At 36.1% G+C, this 15,734-nt stretch overlaps 2 protein-coding genes across 2 annotated transcripts; one reads left to right on the top strand and one right to left on the bottom strand.

Moving 5' to 3' along the window:
- Positions 1-4,267: 4,267 nt before the first annotated feature.
- Positions 4,268-5,407, bottom strand: LOC125250316 (gastrula zinc finger protein XlCGF52.1-like; the record flags this gene model as incomplete). Its single annotated transcript, XM_048162845.1, has 1 exon — positions 4,268-5,407. A coding segment is annotated over exon 1 (1,005 nt), but the record flags the coding sequence as incomplete, so codon positions are not given.
- Positions 5,408-12,689: 7,282 nt separating this feature from the next.
- Positions 12,690-15,462, top strand: LOC125250321 (gastrula zinc finger protein XlCGF7.1-like). The gene is made up of 4 exons (XM_048162851.1): positions 12,690-13,056; positions 14,513-14,596; positions 14,637-14,674; positions 14,728-15,462. Exons 1-4 carry the CDS (start codon positions 12,999-13,001, stop codon positions 15,424-15,426), a joined length of 879 nt encoding a protein of 292 aa, XP_048018808.1. The 5' UTR covers positions 12,690-12,998; the 3' UTR covers positions 15,427-15,462.
- The last annotated feature ends 272 nt before the right edge of the window (positions 15,463-15,734 follow it).

Below are 15,734 nucleotides of genomic sequence, written 5' to 3'. Positions count from 1 at the left end.
CGCCCTTACTCTTAGCTTAAGACTTCTCTCTATTCCTTAGTAAAAGTTGGTCTCAGCAGCTTTGTGAATAGGTTTTAAGAGAAAACTCTTAGCTAAGAACTTTTACTGCTATTTCGGAGAACTCTTAGTGGTAAGATAAAATGTTTTGTGAATACGACCCCTGGGCAGTCTGTAACACGCAGATCTGGAGGATCTCTGATGAGAGGATTTTGAAGTTGGTACAGAAGATATCTTGAAGATGGGGGGCTAAGCTTGTAGTCGTTGTCTCCATTGCAGTTTTCAAACTCCCCAAATTCACTTCTTGCAGAACTTCCTTGTTTCTCTCTTTAGAGCTTCAGAGTCTTGAGAGAGCAACTTCACAACTCTGTAGAGTTGGACTTAGCTTAGCACATCTTGGGACCGGAACCTTGAACCGGGACTGGAACAGGAATTGGAGCCTGGAACCAGAACGGGAACTGCAGCAACCCAACTGGAACCCCTATCTGTCTCCGAAAGAAGTCTTTTAACCTGTCCCAAGAAGGAGGGAAATGCAAATTGGCGCCTTTCAGATGCAGTGTCTTGATTGGCTGATGCTGTCAGAGGTGGCAGCTGGATGACCCCCCTCTTGCATGAGGTTCATTCGCATAGCTTAAAGTTCACGTTTAGAACAATGTCTTTAAGGTTTTTCCTATGCATAATTCACTTTCCAAACCAATTTCAGATTACCCTATTATTGGTATTATTTCTCTTGTGCTCTGTCTGTCTCCCTGACTCTGCTTGCTTTGCAGTTAACTAGCCACACCTGTTGCTCATTAGGAGTGTGCGGCAGAGCTACCACTATAAAAGAGCAGAGTGAACACTGCTTGTTGGAGTTCCACTTCTCCCCTGCACCAGACTTATGTGTTTTCTGTGCAACGGAGTGTAAAACCAATGTGTTGGCTTTTGGTCTGAAGGTCTACTTTGCACACCCTGAGGTTGTTGTGTGCTCTAGTGATAAAACAGTGTTGCAGGCCTATTGTTACCAGGAAGTGGTTTCTTTTTTCTTTCTAACATTGTTTTGGTAACTAAAAGGTATTGTATTTTTCTTATATTAAATATTTTTTTTATGTTAAAGGATGCTATAGGAAGGGTGTGCCACTTTTTCTTTTGTAATGTTTATCCCTGTTTTTGGTTAGCCAGGGAGTGGAGGGAAGCCAGTGTTATTTCTTTTCTTTTATCTACATAGGTCATTTAGTTCTCCTTCTAACAGTTAGTAATTCCTTTGTTTGTTGTTTTGGCTAGCCCCTCTCCTGAAGACTGTTTGCTTCCATTTTCCCTGCATAATTAAAATTAATCTATTTTATATAATTGAGTGGCTCATTCACATTTCTGGGGCAGAGGACTGAAGGGAATCCTCCACATTGTTTGGTTTTGTTTCTCTTTCTAATTTAATTTAATCCTGGGAGAGCTTGTAAAATATAACCCTGACTCTTTTTGTTAAATGTCAGTTTTAATGGTCAATAATAGCCAAATAGCCATTATGAAAGTATAAGCTACAATAAAAAATAAAGCAAACAATTCAATCAAACATACAAAGTCAGTGCTCTAGTAGGCCACAACAGTAAAATATAACTAAGTTATGAGATTAAACTTTTAGTTCAACAAATTATAGGTTCATGAGTCCAAAGATCAACTGTTAGAATTACAAAAGATTAATTATATCTCATGTTTAACCACTACAGAAACATCAGAACCAGTGGCAAATGTCAGAAGGATTAGCCGAGGTTAGGCTGTTCTCGGCGGGGTACAAGAGCACTGAACGCCCAAACTCCAAATAACCACTACTTTTAAAAATAAACCACAAATTTGAGCTTTAAACCAGTACATTCTTGCCTGAAAACTCTTAATACTACATATCATGACATCATAACTGTATTATGTTTGAATTACACAGGTTTTCTGCTTTACTATTGATGCTTGCTGGTTAGTGCGAGATGCATTCTGGGATACCTGGCTGTCTCAAGTCCACACAAGTCACCTCTCGATGCATCCTCGATAAAAGGGGTGGATCAACAACACATCCGGGGATTTGAACTGTACTTGGCAAGATGTGAACTTTGAATCGGAACAGAACTTGGGCAGCAACTGATGATGTTTCACAAGAACACAAGTATAGACAAGAACACATATTGAGAAACGGCTAACTACAAATAAATGAGGCATTTATGTAGCACTTTACTATGTACTACTGTACACCATAAGTGCTTCACAATCACATCAGGGGCCGCTCCTCATCCACAACCTAGATGATTCAACAGCAGACACAGAGCAACAGCGCCAACTATAGGTGGAGAGATCTGACTGTCAAACTTAGACCAGGGGTAGGCAAGTTCGGTCCTAGAGAGCCGCTGTCCTGCAGAGTTTAGCTCCAACCTTAATCAAACACACCTGAACAAGCTAATCAAGCTCTTCAGGATTACTAAGGCTCTAGGCAGGTGAGTTTCTTTTTCAGGGTTGGAGTTAAACTCTGCAGGACAGCGGCTCTTTAGGACCGAACTTGCCTACCCCTGAATTAGACAGAAGAAACACTGTTTCTCAGCACAAAGATGAACTACTTATCGTGATTTCAGACTGTGGAGATGTGGTTTCTCCACTGCATGGATCTTCATGTGTATCTTCAGGTGACTTTTAATAGAGAAACTCTTTCCACACTGATCACATGTGCGGCTTCTCTCTGCTGTGGATCTTCTCATGTGTTTTCAGAGATGATGACTTATTGAATCTCTTGTCACAGCGTGAACACTTGTAAGGTTTTTCTCCATTGTGAATTCTCTGGTGCAGTTTTAATTGGTTTGCTGTAATAATAGTCGTCTCACACTCAAAGCACATGTACTCTCTCACACCAGTGTGTGTTTTCTCATGTCCATGTAAATATTGCAGCAGTGAAAAACTCTTTCCACACACAGAACATGAATGTGGCTTCACCTTTGTATGAACTTGCAGGTGTTTCTTGAAGGCTGATTCGTATTACTGTACACCGTGGCTGCGTACGAAAACCTAGGTAGCTGTCTTGCTGCCTCGCTGTCTTATAAGAGAATGACTTGTACAGCAGCGTTTGTGCATGAAGGCACCTCACGAAACTGATTTCGGACAGACTTCTGAGGCAGCGTAAAAGTTTAATGATCTACAGCAATATAGCGAGAGCTTTGGTGAGAACTAAACAAATATTTAATTATTACAGTAGTAATTTCTCGATAGAAATTATATCAAAATTGAAGTATGTTGGTCAAAATCGTACATTTATACACAAACTGAGCAGCAAACGCAACTTTCGGACGCCATCTTTATTTTTCTAGCTCAACTGTCACAGAATGGGAAGCACAGGATTGTGGGATATCAAAGGCAGCTAAGGATACATCTATGCTTCCTTCAAAAATCGATCTGAGCAAGGTATCTCATGAGACAGGAAGTGAAGCTAACATTGGATTCGGAAGTGCCTTGATGCCTTACTACCTTGAAATGTGTCCTCAGAAGGCAGCATTTTCCAGTTTTCGGACGCAGCCCGTAAGTGCTTCACAATCACAATCACAGGGGCCGCTCCTCACCCACAACCTGGATAATTCAACAGCAGCCACAGAGCAACAGCGCCAACTACAGGTGGAGAGATCTGACTGTCAAACTTAGACCAGGGGTAGGCAAGTTCGGTCCTAGAGAGCCGCTGTCCTGCAGAGTTTAGCTCCAACCTTAATCAAACACACCTGAACAAGCTAATCAAGCTCTTCAGGATTACTAAGGCTCTAGGCAGGTGAGTTTCTTTTTCAGGGTTGGAGTTAAACTCTGCAGGACAGCGGCTCTTTAGGACCGAACTTGCCTACCCCTGAATTAGACAGAAGAAACACTGTTTCTCAGCACAAAGATGAACTACTTATCGTGATTTCAGACTGTGGAGATGTGGTTTCTCCACTGCATGGATCTTCATGTGTATCTTCAGGTGACTTTTAATAGAGAAACTCTTTCCACACTGATCACATGTGCGGCTTCTCTCTGCTGTGGATCTTCTCATGTGTTTTCAGAGATGATGACTTATTGAATCTCTTGTCACAGCGTGAACACTTGTAAGGTTTTTCTCCATTGTGAATTCTCTGGTGCAGTTTTAATTGGTTTGGATCTTCATGTGTATCTTCAGGTGACGTTTAATAATGAAACTCTTTCCACACTGATCACACGTGTGCCGCTTCTCTCTGCTGTGGATCCTCTCATGTGTTTTCAGATTTGATGAATCACTGAATCTCTTGTCACAGTATGAACACTTGTAAGGTTTTTCTCCAGTGTGGATCCTCTCATGTGTTTTCAGATATGATGAACAACTGAATCTCTTGTCACAGTGTGAACACTTGTGAGGTTTCTCTCTGCTGTGGATGCTCCCATGTTTTTTCAGATGTTCTGATTGAGTGAATCTCTTGTCACAGTGTGAACACTTGTAAGGTTTTTCTCCAGTGTGGATCCTCTCGTGTGTTTTCAGATTTACTGACTGACTGAATCTCTTGTCACAGTGTGAACACTTGTAAGGTTTTTCTCCAGTGTGGATCTTCTCATGTGTTTTCAGATTTGATGACACACTGAATCTCTTGTCACAGTGTGAACACTTGTGAGGTTTTTCTCCAGTGTGAATCCTCTGGTGCACTTTTAAATCACTCTCTGTAATAAAAGTCTTCTCACACTCAAAGCACATGTACTCTCTCACACCAGTGTGTGTTTTTTCATGTTTATGTAAATATTGCAGCAGTGAAAAACTCTTTCCACACACAGAACATGAATATGGCTTCTCCTTTGTATGAACTGTCAGATGTTTCTTCAGGTCTGATGACCCTAGAAATGTTTTGTCACATTGATCACATGTGAACGGCTTCTCTCCAGTGTGAACTTTCATATGTTCTTTAAGGTGTGATGATCGCGTGAAACTCTTTCCACATTGATCACATGTGAACGGCTTCTCTCCAGTGTGGATCTTCATGTGTGCTTTAAGGCTTGATGATTGACTGAATCTCTTCCCACATTGATCACATGTGAACGGCTTCTCTCCAGTGTGAACTCTCATGTGAACATCAAGACTTTGTTTGGTTGTGAAACTCTTTCCACACTGAGTGCAGGTTGTAGATTTCTTGGCTCTTCTTTTCTTTAGAAGTATATTTTTAGTCTTTAAGCGACTCAAAGGTTTTTCTCCAGGTTTGTCATGATGTTCCTCCTCCACTTCACTCAGTTCTTCATTCTCCTCCTTCACTTCCATCAGCTCTGAAATGAAAGAAAAAGTCATTTAAATTTTCAGTACATCAAAATAATTTAAAGACAGAAATATGAAGTGAAAGGTCATAAAATTGAGACTTGCTGTAATAGACAACTGCTTTAAAATATTCAGATCATTTTGATGCACAGTCCAGAATGAATCAAGTATAACATTTTATTTGACAGGTAAAAATGTATCATGTCAATTACACACTAAGACATTTAGAAGACAATTTAAAAATAAATACATTACATCAATTGCTCAAAGCTTAAATCTAAGCATAAGAAATGTATACCTGACTGAGGTATATTTTTATATAACTTATTTTTTATAAACTTATTTTTAAGTTATATTACTTTTCTTAAGTAAAAAAAATCATTCCAGCAAGTTCAGGCAGCCAAAACCTAAAACTGTGGTAATTTGGGTGACATATGATGGTATAAAAACAGCAAAGATATCTATAGCCAATAAAGGGCTGTAGTACTCAACGGCTACATATAGGCTGAAATTTAAAAACCGTTATTGTAATAAACTTAACCTCTTTTTTGCATTTTAAATTTCTTTTAAAATCTATGTCTTCGTTTTTTAAAAAATGCTACAATTTTCACTTGTAATAAAATCTAGTTATGTTAAATACAATACATTACATACATTACATACATTAAACAGCTTTACAGGAAATGCATGTCAACATGAGTGATCTGTATAAGATCTGTATAAGAGAGGACTGTTTCCAAATTATCTAATGTGATATTAACAGCCATTTTTTTTATTTTCCTAAAACCGTAATTATTAAAGGCCGTTCACAGTAGACTTCTCCTTCCACTGACTTCCTTTCATACACATGTGAATGTGGGACACCAGAAACACAAGATCAAGTGAAGTTTGCAGTAAAGTGGAGTAGATTGAATATTTTAAAAGTTTTGAGTGATTATTATTTGTTATTTATGTTTTTAAAAATATATCACACCATATGTCGACCGTTGCCGTGTCTGTAGAAAGTTCACATGCTCAAAGTCTAGACTGACTGCATCTTTAAATGTGTTATTATCAGTGTCCTACACGATTCACTCAACCCTGTTACTTCTGACATGATTTTCCTCCTTTCAAAACCACACAGGAAGTGACATAATCTGGGCTCTTTCTACAGCATGATGGGAGGACAAGAAAATAATCTCAATCCATTGTCTCAGTTTTTACACAAATGAATGACTGCATTCATCAACCCTGTTACCAAAGTTACTGTAAGAAGAGATTTTGCTCAAGTTACACTCACAACCCTGTCAGCCATTCTGGAAAGTTGAACAATGTTGTAAACTATATTGAAAATGGCTAAATTCTGGTAACACTCCTGCAAATTGTGAACCAAATGAAATAAATGTAAAATATGTAAATATTTAGTTTGATCTGATGTTGACAATCAATATGAAAGTTTCTCAAACCTCCCTTTACTGAGCTTTTGTTAGAAAAGAACATTGTTTAATTTCATAGTTTAACTGTTTCTCTAAATGTGCAGAAATGCTTGAATCTTTCTAACATGAATGTTGTCGTTAAAAGTTCAGTATGTATTTGATAGTTTATCTAAATGTTAGGGGTGTGACGAGATCTCGTGGCACGAGATCTCGCGAGACTAAACTGTGACGAGATTTCTCGTCGAGGCGAAAAGTAGTCTCGTGATGTTGCCATGACAGAGTGTTAGGATGATTAGGAAAGAATATGCCACCGCTACGTTTACATTATGCCTCCACTGTCGTTTTGCTTTGTATTTAAATAAAAAAAAAACATTTAATTCAGTTGGATAACGGTCGCCGCCGCTCCATATTTACAGAGTACGCGCGACCGTTTAAAAGTGAAAGTAAACGCGCGCGCGCATTCAAACGTGATTTCAATACCCCGCATTTTGAAAGCGGCTCACTGATGAATACAGATATCTCTCAATATGAAAGCTATTTTAGGCTGGGCAGTGTAGTTGTAACCATCTCTCAGCTCTGTATCAAAGAAAAATTGGTCTTATTTGATCTTTGAATATTGAGAGAGTGCGATTATGGTTGCACTAAAGTGTTACCATAAAAATGAATAACAGTTTTCTCTTCTTATTATTTACTAGTACAAACAATAAGGTTTCATTTGTTAACATTAGTTAATGCACTGTGAACTATCATGAACTAACAATGAATGACTATTTTTATCAACTAACAAAGATTAATAAATACTGTAGCAAATATATTGCTCATTGTTAGTTGATGTTGGTTAATACATTAATGTTAATAAATGAGACCTTATTGTAAAGTGTTACCATTTTTATTTATACTGTTTTTATTTCTGTGATCAGATTGTGGAGAGGAGTTCAGTTAGGAGGTCAAAAGCTGTAGAAGCTCATAATTCATGTACAGTAAGATCTGAAGAGACTGAAATCATACAGGAGGGAAGTCAGTCAGTTGAGTTAGTGGCAAAACCTTTTACATTACTTGAGTATTGTTGTCTTTTACTGCATATGATAATTCAGTCTCAGAAAGTAGAACTGAAATGACATTCATTACAAAATGATTAGTTAAAACATTTCAAATACACCTGCAGAATATTTTTTCTAGTCATGTATTTCGCCATCTTGTCTCGTCTCGTGAACTCAATCTCGAGTCTCGTCTCGTCTCGTGAGATACTGGTCTCGTCACACCCCTACTAAATGTGCAAGAACATGAATGTTGTTCAGCATCATGAATGAATGAAGAATAAACACCAACCTCTTTGTTCTTCAGTGTCTTCAGTGTGTTTCATTCTGCAGGGTTCTGGATCACTCGTGTTCTTTGCAGTTTTCAGCTCTTCCTGATGCTTCAGTGCTCATCTGTTGGGAATATTCCAACATTTATTGATGAACTGCAGTGGGAGGAGCTTCACTGATGATGTTACTGCTGTGGGAGGAGCTTGACTGGTGATGTGACGACTGTGGGAGGAGCTTTATTAAGTAAATTGCAGTGGGCGGGGCTTTGTTGACTGAACTGCAGATTGGTTGGATGAGCTGATCTGCACAAATCAAAAATAAATCAGTTACTGTGTTTGTTTTTATAGGGTTAAAGTCCAGAGATCAAACTGTAGTGTCTGCATCAAATTAAATGGACAAAAGTGATTTTACATAGAAAATTCACTAAATGAAATGTGTCTGTTTAATGTTTCAGATTACTTTTGTGAAAACAAAATGTTTTAATATCCCATCATCATTTAGTGTAACAGATATATTTAATGCAAAAAGGAATCAGTTATTTTGACCTGTATTTAATAAAGTATATAAAAGAATAAGAGATCATACTAAATTTCATTATATTTTAAATGATTAAAAACTTCTTGGTGACAAATAGGTGAAAGCTAGTGGTTTGAAGGAAAGTATAAGTATAAAGTATATGGCAAAGTATAAAGATTTAAAATGACAATTAAAGAGTATTTTGGGCTTCACTGTGATCCTTCAATACAGTGTTTGAATTTGTCATCAAGTGATTCTCTTTCTAAATATGCCTGACAAGTTTAATTTGTTTTTCTTTCTTTCTTTTTTTAATTAATTAATTATTTTTTGTGCTATATTAACCACTTTTTGTATTTCACCCATAAACTAACTGCATTCAGAATTTATATTGGTCTATCGTAAAGCAACTGATGCTAATTCAGAACTTTATTCTGTTTCTCCATTAAAATATTGACAGATATCTAGAAAAGTAGTTAAGAACTGTAAGAAAGTCAGTTAAAAGCACAAAGACAAAAATAATTGTTCATATTCGAGGTCCACAAATCCTCTCAGTCTATTGACAGCAATGAAATGAGCTTTAAATGTCAATTTACAGCAGATCTGAAGACATCAGCATAATAAATGAGGTGAAAACAGGAACTATTGACATGAAATAAAGAGTGTTTTCAGCAGTTTCTCTGTTAATATTGATGATCCTCAGACTATCAACACTCATTCAACAAGACATTCAGATCATTAGCAGATCATCTCACTTTATTCTGCTGCTAGAAACTGATTATTGGAGTCAGGAAGGATAAATGAGAAAAGACTATAAACTGCTTTAATGAAAGACAATACTGTTATTTCTCACAATATGACACCAATAATACAAAAACAAACACTAATGACACTCATCTTCATCAACTACTGCTAAATAACTATGAAACATTGTATGATTTTATGATACCATTCATTATAATAATCTGAGAAGTAATTCTGAACAAAGCTCATATTAATCTGCAGATTATACAACATAAATATTACAAAACACTCAGGTAGGGTCAGGATAGTCAGATCTGCCTCAATCATAAAGTTCTCACCCGCCGCAGCTGAAGATCTTCAGGAGTGATGGAGAAGACTCTCTTGAGCTTCTGTTCTGAGGCCCAGTTTAAGTAAAGTCTCACAGGAGGCGGTCATAACAATATAAACACTTTTTTATTGGTCACGACGATACAAAGCAGATAAAACTTAAATCCGCTTAAGCTAAAAAGCTCTATAATCTTCACTTAATGCAGTTCATCTGAGGAAACCTTTCACTCCTCAGACTCCCATTCTGGTTTATATTTCTGAAAACTCATTTTAGTGTATTTCACTTAATTGAGTTCACACTTTAATTCTTCCGCTCTAATCTACATGTAGCCTATACTGAGTTGACTTACTCTGAGATGAGAAACTCTGAGTTTTCAGTTTCAGAACAGCTGAATTGAGTTAGTTCAATCGACTCTGAGTAGGTTGACTCTGAGTTAAGCGCGTGCACCACGACTATGAAAAGCCATCATCAATGGAGCTCCGATATTACGATTCGCCATGGCAACAGCACATGACAAAAGGACGTCCGCATACTTCTGAGTCAATGCAAGTTTAACTCTTATCACTGTTATAATATCAAAGGTGAAAACTTGTAGAATAGTAAGTTATTGGACTAATATTTATTTTCATGGTTCCCACATGCAAAAAAAAACAAGAAGAAAAAAATTATGCAGGATGCAATAATAAGAGTGTAAATGATTTTATCGTTATTAGACACTCGTTAGGCAATTTACTTCCACTTTTAGAAAATTTTCTTCATTTTTATTGAAAATAAATACTTTCTGATGTGATATGTGATGGGAAAAGGGAAAATAGTGAGCTTGGCAAAAGGCAGATTCAAACCCAGTCAATCACATCACACATTAATTTTCCACACCCAACACACTATTGCCTACACCACTGCAGCCACTAGAACATGAGACAATTTTAACCTGATGTGACTCTGGTGGGTGGAGCTACTGTAAATTTGCACTTAGTAATACCCAGGAGGAAAAAAAAGTGCATTAAAAATATACTTAAATACAAGCAAGTATATTTGTAGTACATTCTTTATTTAGGTGCTAAATAAAAGTGTCAAAGATATACATTATCAACTGTGCTATTTTGAGACACCATGAAATGTATTTAGTTACCACTTGTAGTACACTTGAACCCATCTTTCATACACCTTTAAATGTACTCATCAGACATAGGAAATACACTTATGAATTATTTAAAATACAAGAATAATATATGATAAATATATACAAAATGTATTCGTAATGTTGTAGGCAATAAATTATAAATACATTTTGTATATATTCATTATATATTAATCTTATATTTTGAAATACATCATAAGTCTATTTTATGTTTGAAAGATGGGTTCAAGTGTACTACAAGTGGTAACTAAATGTATATATTTTTAATACACAGATAGTATATTAAAAGCACATTTTAGTTCAAATTCATGATGTCTCAAAAAAGCACAGTTGAGTACACTTAGATGTTCTTAAGATTATATTAAGAAGAGCTTTTAGTATATTAAGTACAAAATAAGTGCGTGAAAATAGAGCACTTTAAGTACATTATGGCAGTGTACTGTGTACTAAAATAAAGTGTATTTTACTGCACTTTTTTCACCTGGGTAGACACTCTGACACTTTCCATTAGCATTAAGATTATTTTTATTACCACACTGGCAGATATAATTTTACTTAAGTAAAATGCACTTAATTTAGATCCCCCAGGAAACAAAACTAAATATATTATATCATTTTCTTATATAGAAAATCCATCTTGATTTAGGAATTTTTAGATATTTTGTACTTGAAATAGGATGAAAAATACAAATTTTTGCAGTGTGAATGAGTGCGTGAACTATTTAAACATCACTTGCACTTCAACAAGGGGAGGAGACCGAAAGAAACTCTGGGTTTACTGAAGAAAACCTGCTCCTGACCAGGTTAGGTTCACAGAGTAAGTTACCATAGTAACTGACTCTGAGTTGAAGTTACCTCTCTTTCAGAAATGGGCTTGACTTACCCTGCTTTCTCGGGTTTGACATACCTCCCATTCTGAAACAGAAAACCCAGATATCTTACATATGAGATGATTCTGTATCATGACGACAACTCTACTTTGTGCTGCTCTTTATTTCGAAAGGTTTTGTGATCATTGTCTCTTCTGATCTAATTTCACTACTGCAATCAATGTACTTATTATTAGAAAATCAAACTTTCAGTTCATATCTCTGTAGTTACTCATCTTTAGTGGTTGATGATGGTGAGTGTGTTGATTTTTGTATTATTAATGTCACATTGTGAGAAATAACAGTATTGTCTTTCATTAAAGCAGTTTATAGGATTTTCTCATATATCGTGACTCCAATAATCAGTTTCTAACAGCAAACACTCAGAATAAAGTATTGATGATCCTCAGACTATCAACACTCATTCAACAAGACATTCAGATCATCAGCAGATCATCTCACACTCTTTATTTCATGTCAATAGTTCCTGTTTTCACCTCATTTATTATGCTGATGTCTTCAGATCTGCTGTAAATTGACACTTAAAGCTCATTTCATTGCTGTCAGCAGACAGGTGTCTGCTTATTTCTTTTTTCTGTTTTTTTTTTTTTTTTTACTTTTTTTTTTCTACTACTTTTCAAGACATCTGTCATTATTTTAATGAATTAACAGAATAATGTTTGATTTAGAAATATAAAGTTCTGAATTAGCATCAGTTGCTTTACGATAGACGGATATAAATGATTAATGCAATTAGTTTAATAGTGAAATACAAAAGGGGTTAATATAGCAAAAAACTTGTCAGGCATATTTAGAACAAGAATCATTTGACAACATTCAAACACTGTATTGAAGGATCACAATGAAGCCCAAAATACTCTTTAATTGTCATTTTAAATCTTTATACGTTGCCACTATCCTTCAAACCACTAGCTTTCATCTATTTGTCACCAAGTTTAATCATTTAAAATATAATGAAATTTAGTATGATCTCTTACTCTTTTATACACTTTATTAAGTACTGGTCAAAATGAATGTTGTTTCATTTTTACATAAATATATCTGTTACACTAAATGATGATGGGACATTAAAACATTTGGTTTTCACAAAAGTAATTTGAAACATTAAAATAGACACTTGGATTTAATGGGTTTTCTATTTAAATTCGCTTTTTGTACATTTAATTTGATTTCTGGTCTTTAACCCTATAAAAACAAACACAGTAACTGATATTTTTGATTTGGGCAGATCATCTCTTCCAACCAATCTGTAGTTCAGTCAGTGAAGCTCCGCCCACAGCAGTCACATCAACAGTGAAGCTCCGCCCACAACAGTCACGTCATCAGTGAAGCTCCTCCCACTGCAGTTCATCAATAAATGCTGGAATATTCCCATCAGACGAGCACTGAAGCATCAGGAAGAGCTGAAAACTGCAAAGAACATGAGTGATCCAGAACCCTGCAGAATGAAACACACTGAAGATACTGAAGAACAAAGAGGTTGGTGTTTATTCTTCATCCATTCATGATGCTGAACAACATTCATGTTAGAAAGATTCAAGCACTTCTGCACATTTAGAGAAAAAGTTAAAGTTCTTTTCTAACAGAAGCTCAGTAAAGGGAAGTTTGAGAAACTTTCATACTGATTGTCAACATCAGATCAAAATAATATTTACGTATTTTCCATTTGTTTCATATCTGCTTCACAATTTGCAGGAGTGTTACCAGAATTTAGGCATTTTCAATACAGTTTTCAACACTGTTATTTTAGTAATAAACTGTAAACACCAAAATGTATTAAATAAATGAACTTTCCAGAATGGCTGACAGGGTTGTGAGTGTAACTTGAGCAAAATCTCTTCTTACAGTAACTTTGGTAACAGGGTTGATGAATGCAGTCATTCATTTGTGTAAAAACTGAGACAATGGATTGAGATTATTTTCTTGTCCTCCCCATCATGCTGTAGAAAGAGCCCAGATGATGTCACTTCCTGGGCGTCACAGTTTTTTAAGAAATCCTCTGGTTTTGAAAGAAGGAAAATCATGTCAGAAGTAACAGGGTTGAGTGAATCGTGTAGGACACTGATAATAACACATTTAAAGATGCAGTCAGTCTAGACTTTGAGCAAGAACTTTCTACAGACACGGCAACGGTCGAGATATGACGTGATATATTTTTAAAAACATAAATAACAAATAAAAATCACTCCAAAATTTTAAAACATACAGTCTACTCCACTTTACTGCAAACTTCACTTGATCTTGTGTTTCTGGTGTCCCACATTCACATGTGTATGAAAGGAAGTCAGCGGAAGTAGAAGTCTGCTGTGAACGGCCCTTAATAATTACACAGTTTTAGGAAAATTAATTAAATATCAAATGTCAAAATATGGCTGTTAATATCACATTAGTTCATTTTGTCATTGATCAAATATATTACTCAAAATATTTCAGAGCAATGTTTTCTTTATTTTCTTAATATTATTTATAATGAATTATTAAGAATTATTTAAGGAAAGGTGGCAGAGCAGCTATTTGGGAAATTCTGTAGCCAGAAGACGTCCATTCAGTGCTGATTGTCTTAATTCACTAAATCTTGATGTAAAAACATTTGAAATTAGGAGTCAGATTAAACGAGCAGCTAAAGTAAAATTGAGACTAAATTCTAAAATTAAGTGAACTTCACAGGAGCGCTGAAAAGACGTACACACATTATACCTTCACCAGACCACTGGATTCTGTCGCTGGAACGACAGCTGGTCTTTTACGATCGGAAGATTAATGTTAAAGTTTCAGGGACATATGCGACTAATTTATGCAAATGCATCAAAATGATCGTAATGTTTTGTAGCAGTTGTCTGTCACAACAAGTCTCAATTTAATGACCTTTAACTTCATATTTCTCTCTTTATTTTGATTTACTGAAAATGAAATGACTTTTTTTCTTTCATTTCAGAGCTGATGGAAGTGAAGGAGGAGAATGAAGAACTGAGTGAAGTGGAGGAGGAACATCATGACAAACCTGGAGAAAAACCTTTGAGTCGCTCAAAGACTAAAAAGACATTTTTAAAGAAAATAAGAGCCAAGAAATCTACAACCTGCACTCAGTGTGGAAAGAGTTTCTCAACCAAACAACATCTTGAGATTCACATGAGAATTCACACAGGAGAGAAGCCGTTCACATGTGATCAGTGTGGGAAGAGCTACAGTCAATCAACAAACCTTAAAGCACACATGAGGATCCACACAGGAGAGAACCCATTCACATGTGATCAATGTGGGAAGAGCTTCAAACAAAGAGGAAATCTTAAGAGTCATATGAAAGTTCACACTGGAGAGAAGCCACACACATGTGATCAATGTGACAAAACGTTTCTCTGGGCATCAAACCTGAAGAGACACCTGACAGTTCATACAAAGAAGAAGCCACATTCATGTTCTGTGTGTGGAAAGAGTTTTTCACTGCTGTCATATTTACATGCACATGAGAAAACACACACTGGTGTGAGAGAGTACATGTGCTTTGAGTGTGAGAAGACTTTTACTACAGCAAACAATTTAAAACAGCACCAGAGAATTCACACTGGAGAAAAACCTTACAATTGTTCACACTGTGACAAGAGATTCAGTGATTCATCATCTCTGAAAACACACAAGAGGATCCACACTGGAGAAAAACCTTACAAGTGTTCACAGTGTGACAAGAGATTCAATCAGTCAGGAACACTGAAAAGACACAAGGAGATCCACAGCACAGAGAAGCCACACACGTGTGATCAGTGTGGAAAGAGTTTCATTATTAAAAGTAACCTGAAGATACACATGAACATCCATGCAGTGGAGAAACCACATCACCACAGTGTGAAATGAAGTAGTTCATTTTTATCTGCTGAACAAAAAAATCTCTTCTGTGTAAGTTAGCCACAGCCAAATCTCTCCTCTCCAGCTATAGTTGGTGCCATGGGTGACAAGTTTTATTTTTTTTATTTTTTTATTTTTTGCAGTTAAAAAATGTCTTTTTGTACCTGCATCAGCAAATTATTCACAAAAATTTTAAGCAAACAAGTTTAACCCTTTAACGACCCAGTGGTCCGCTGGCGGGACGGTAGTGTTATATGGTTAAAAATGTTGTTTTTTTTAAATGAGGAGTATGCCGTTAAATGAAAATGCCTTGTTGA

This window comes from Megalobrama amblycephala, linkage group LG17 (assembly GCF_018812025.1).
Source record: "Megalobrama amblycephala isolate DHTTF-2021 linkage group LG17, ASM1881202v1, whole genome shotgun sequence".
Lineage (NCBI taxonomy): Eukaryota > Metazoa > Chordata > Actinopteri > Cypriniformes > Xenocyprididae > Megalobrama > Megalobrama amblycephala.
Note: the sequence above shows the minus strand (reverse complement) of the source record. Positions and strands in the feature narration are given on the sequence as shown.

What these genes read in the sequence shown, in the direction of transcription:
- LOC125250321 (XM_048162851.1), top strand. Translation starts at nt 12,999, where the DNA reads ATGAGTGATCCAGAACCCTGCAGAATGAAACACACTGAAGATACTGAA. An exon ending in ACCTGGAGAAAAACCTTTGA is followed by an intron (nt 14,597 to 14,636) that starts GTCGCTCAAAGA and finishes AAAGAAAATAAG; the next exon opens with AGCCAAGAAATCTACAACCT. An exon ending in CTGCACTCAGTGTGGAAAGA is followed by an intron (nt 14,675 to 14,727) that starts GTTTCTCAACCA and finishes CACACAGGAGAG; the next exon opens with AAGCCGTTCACATGTGATCA.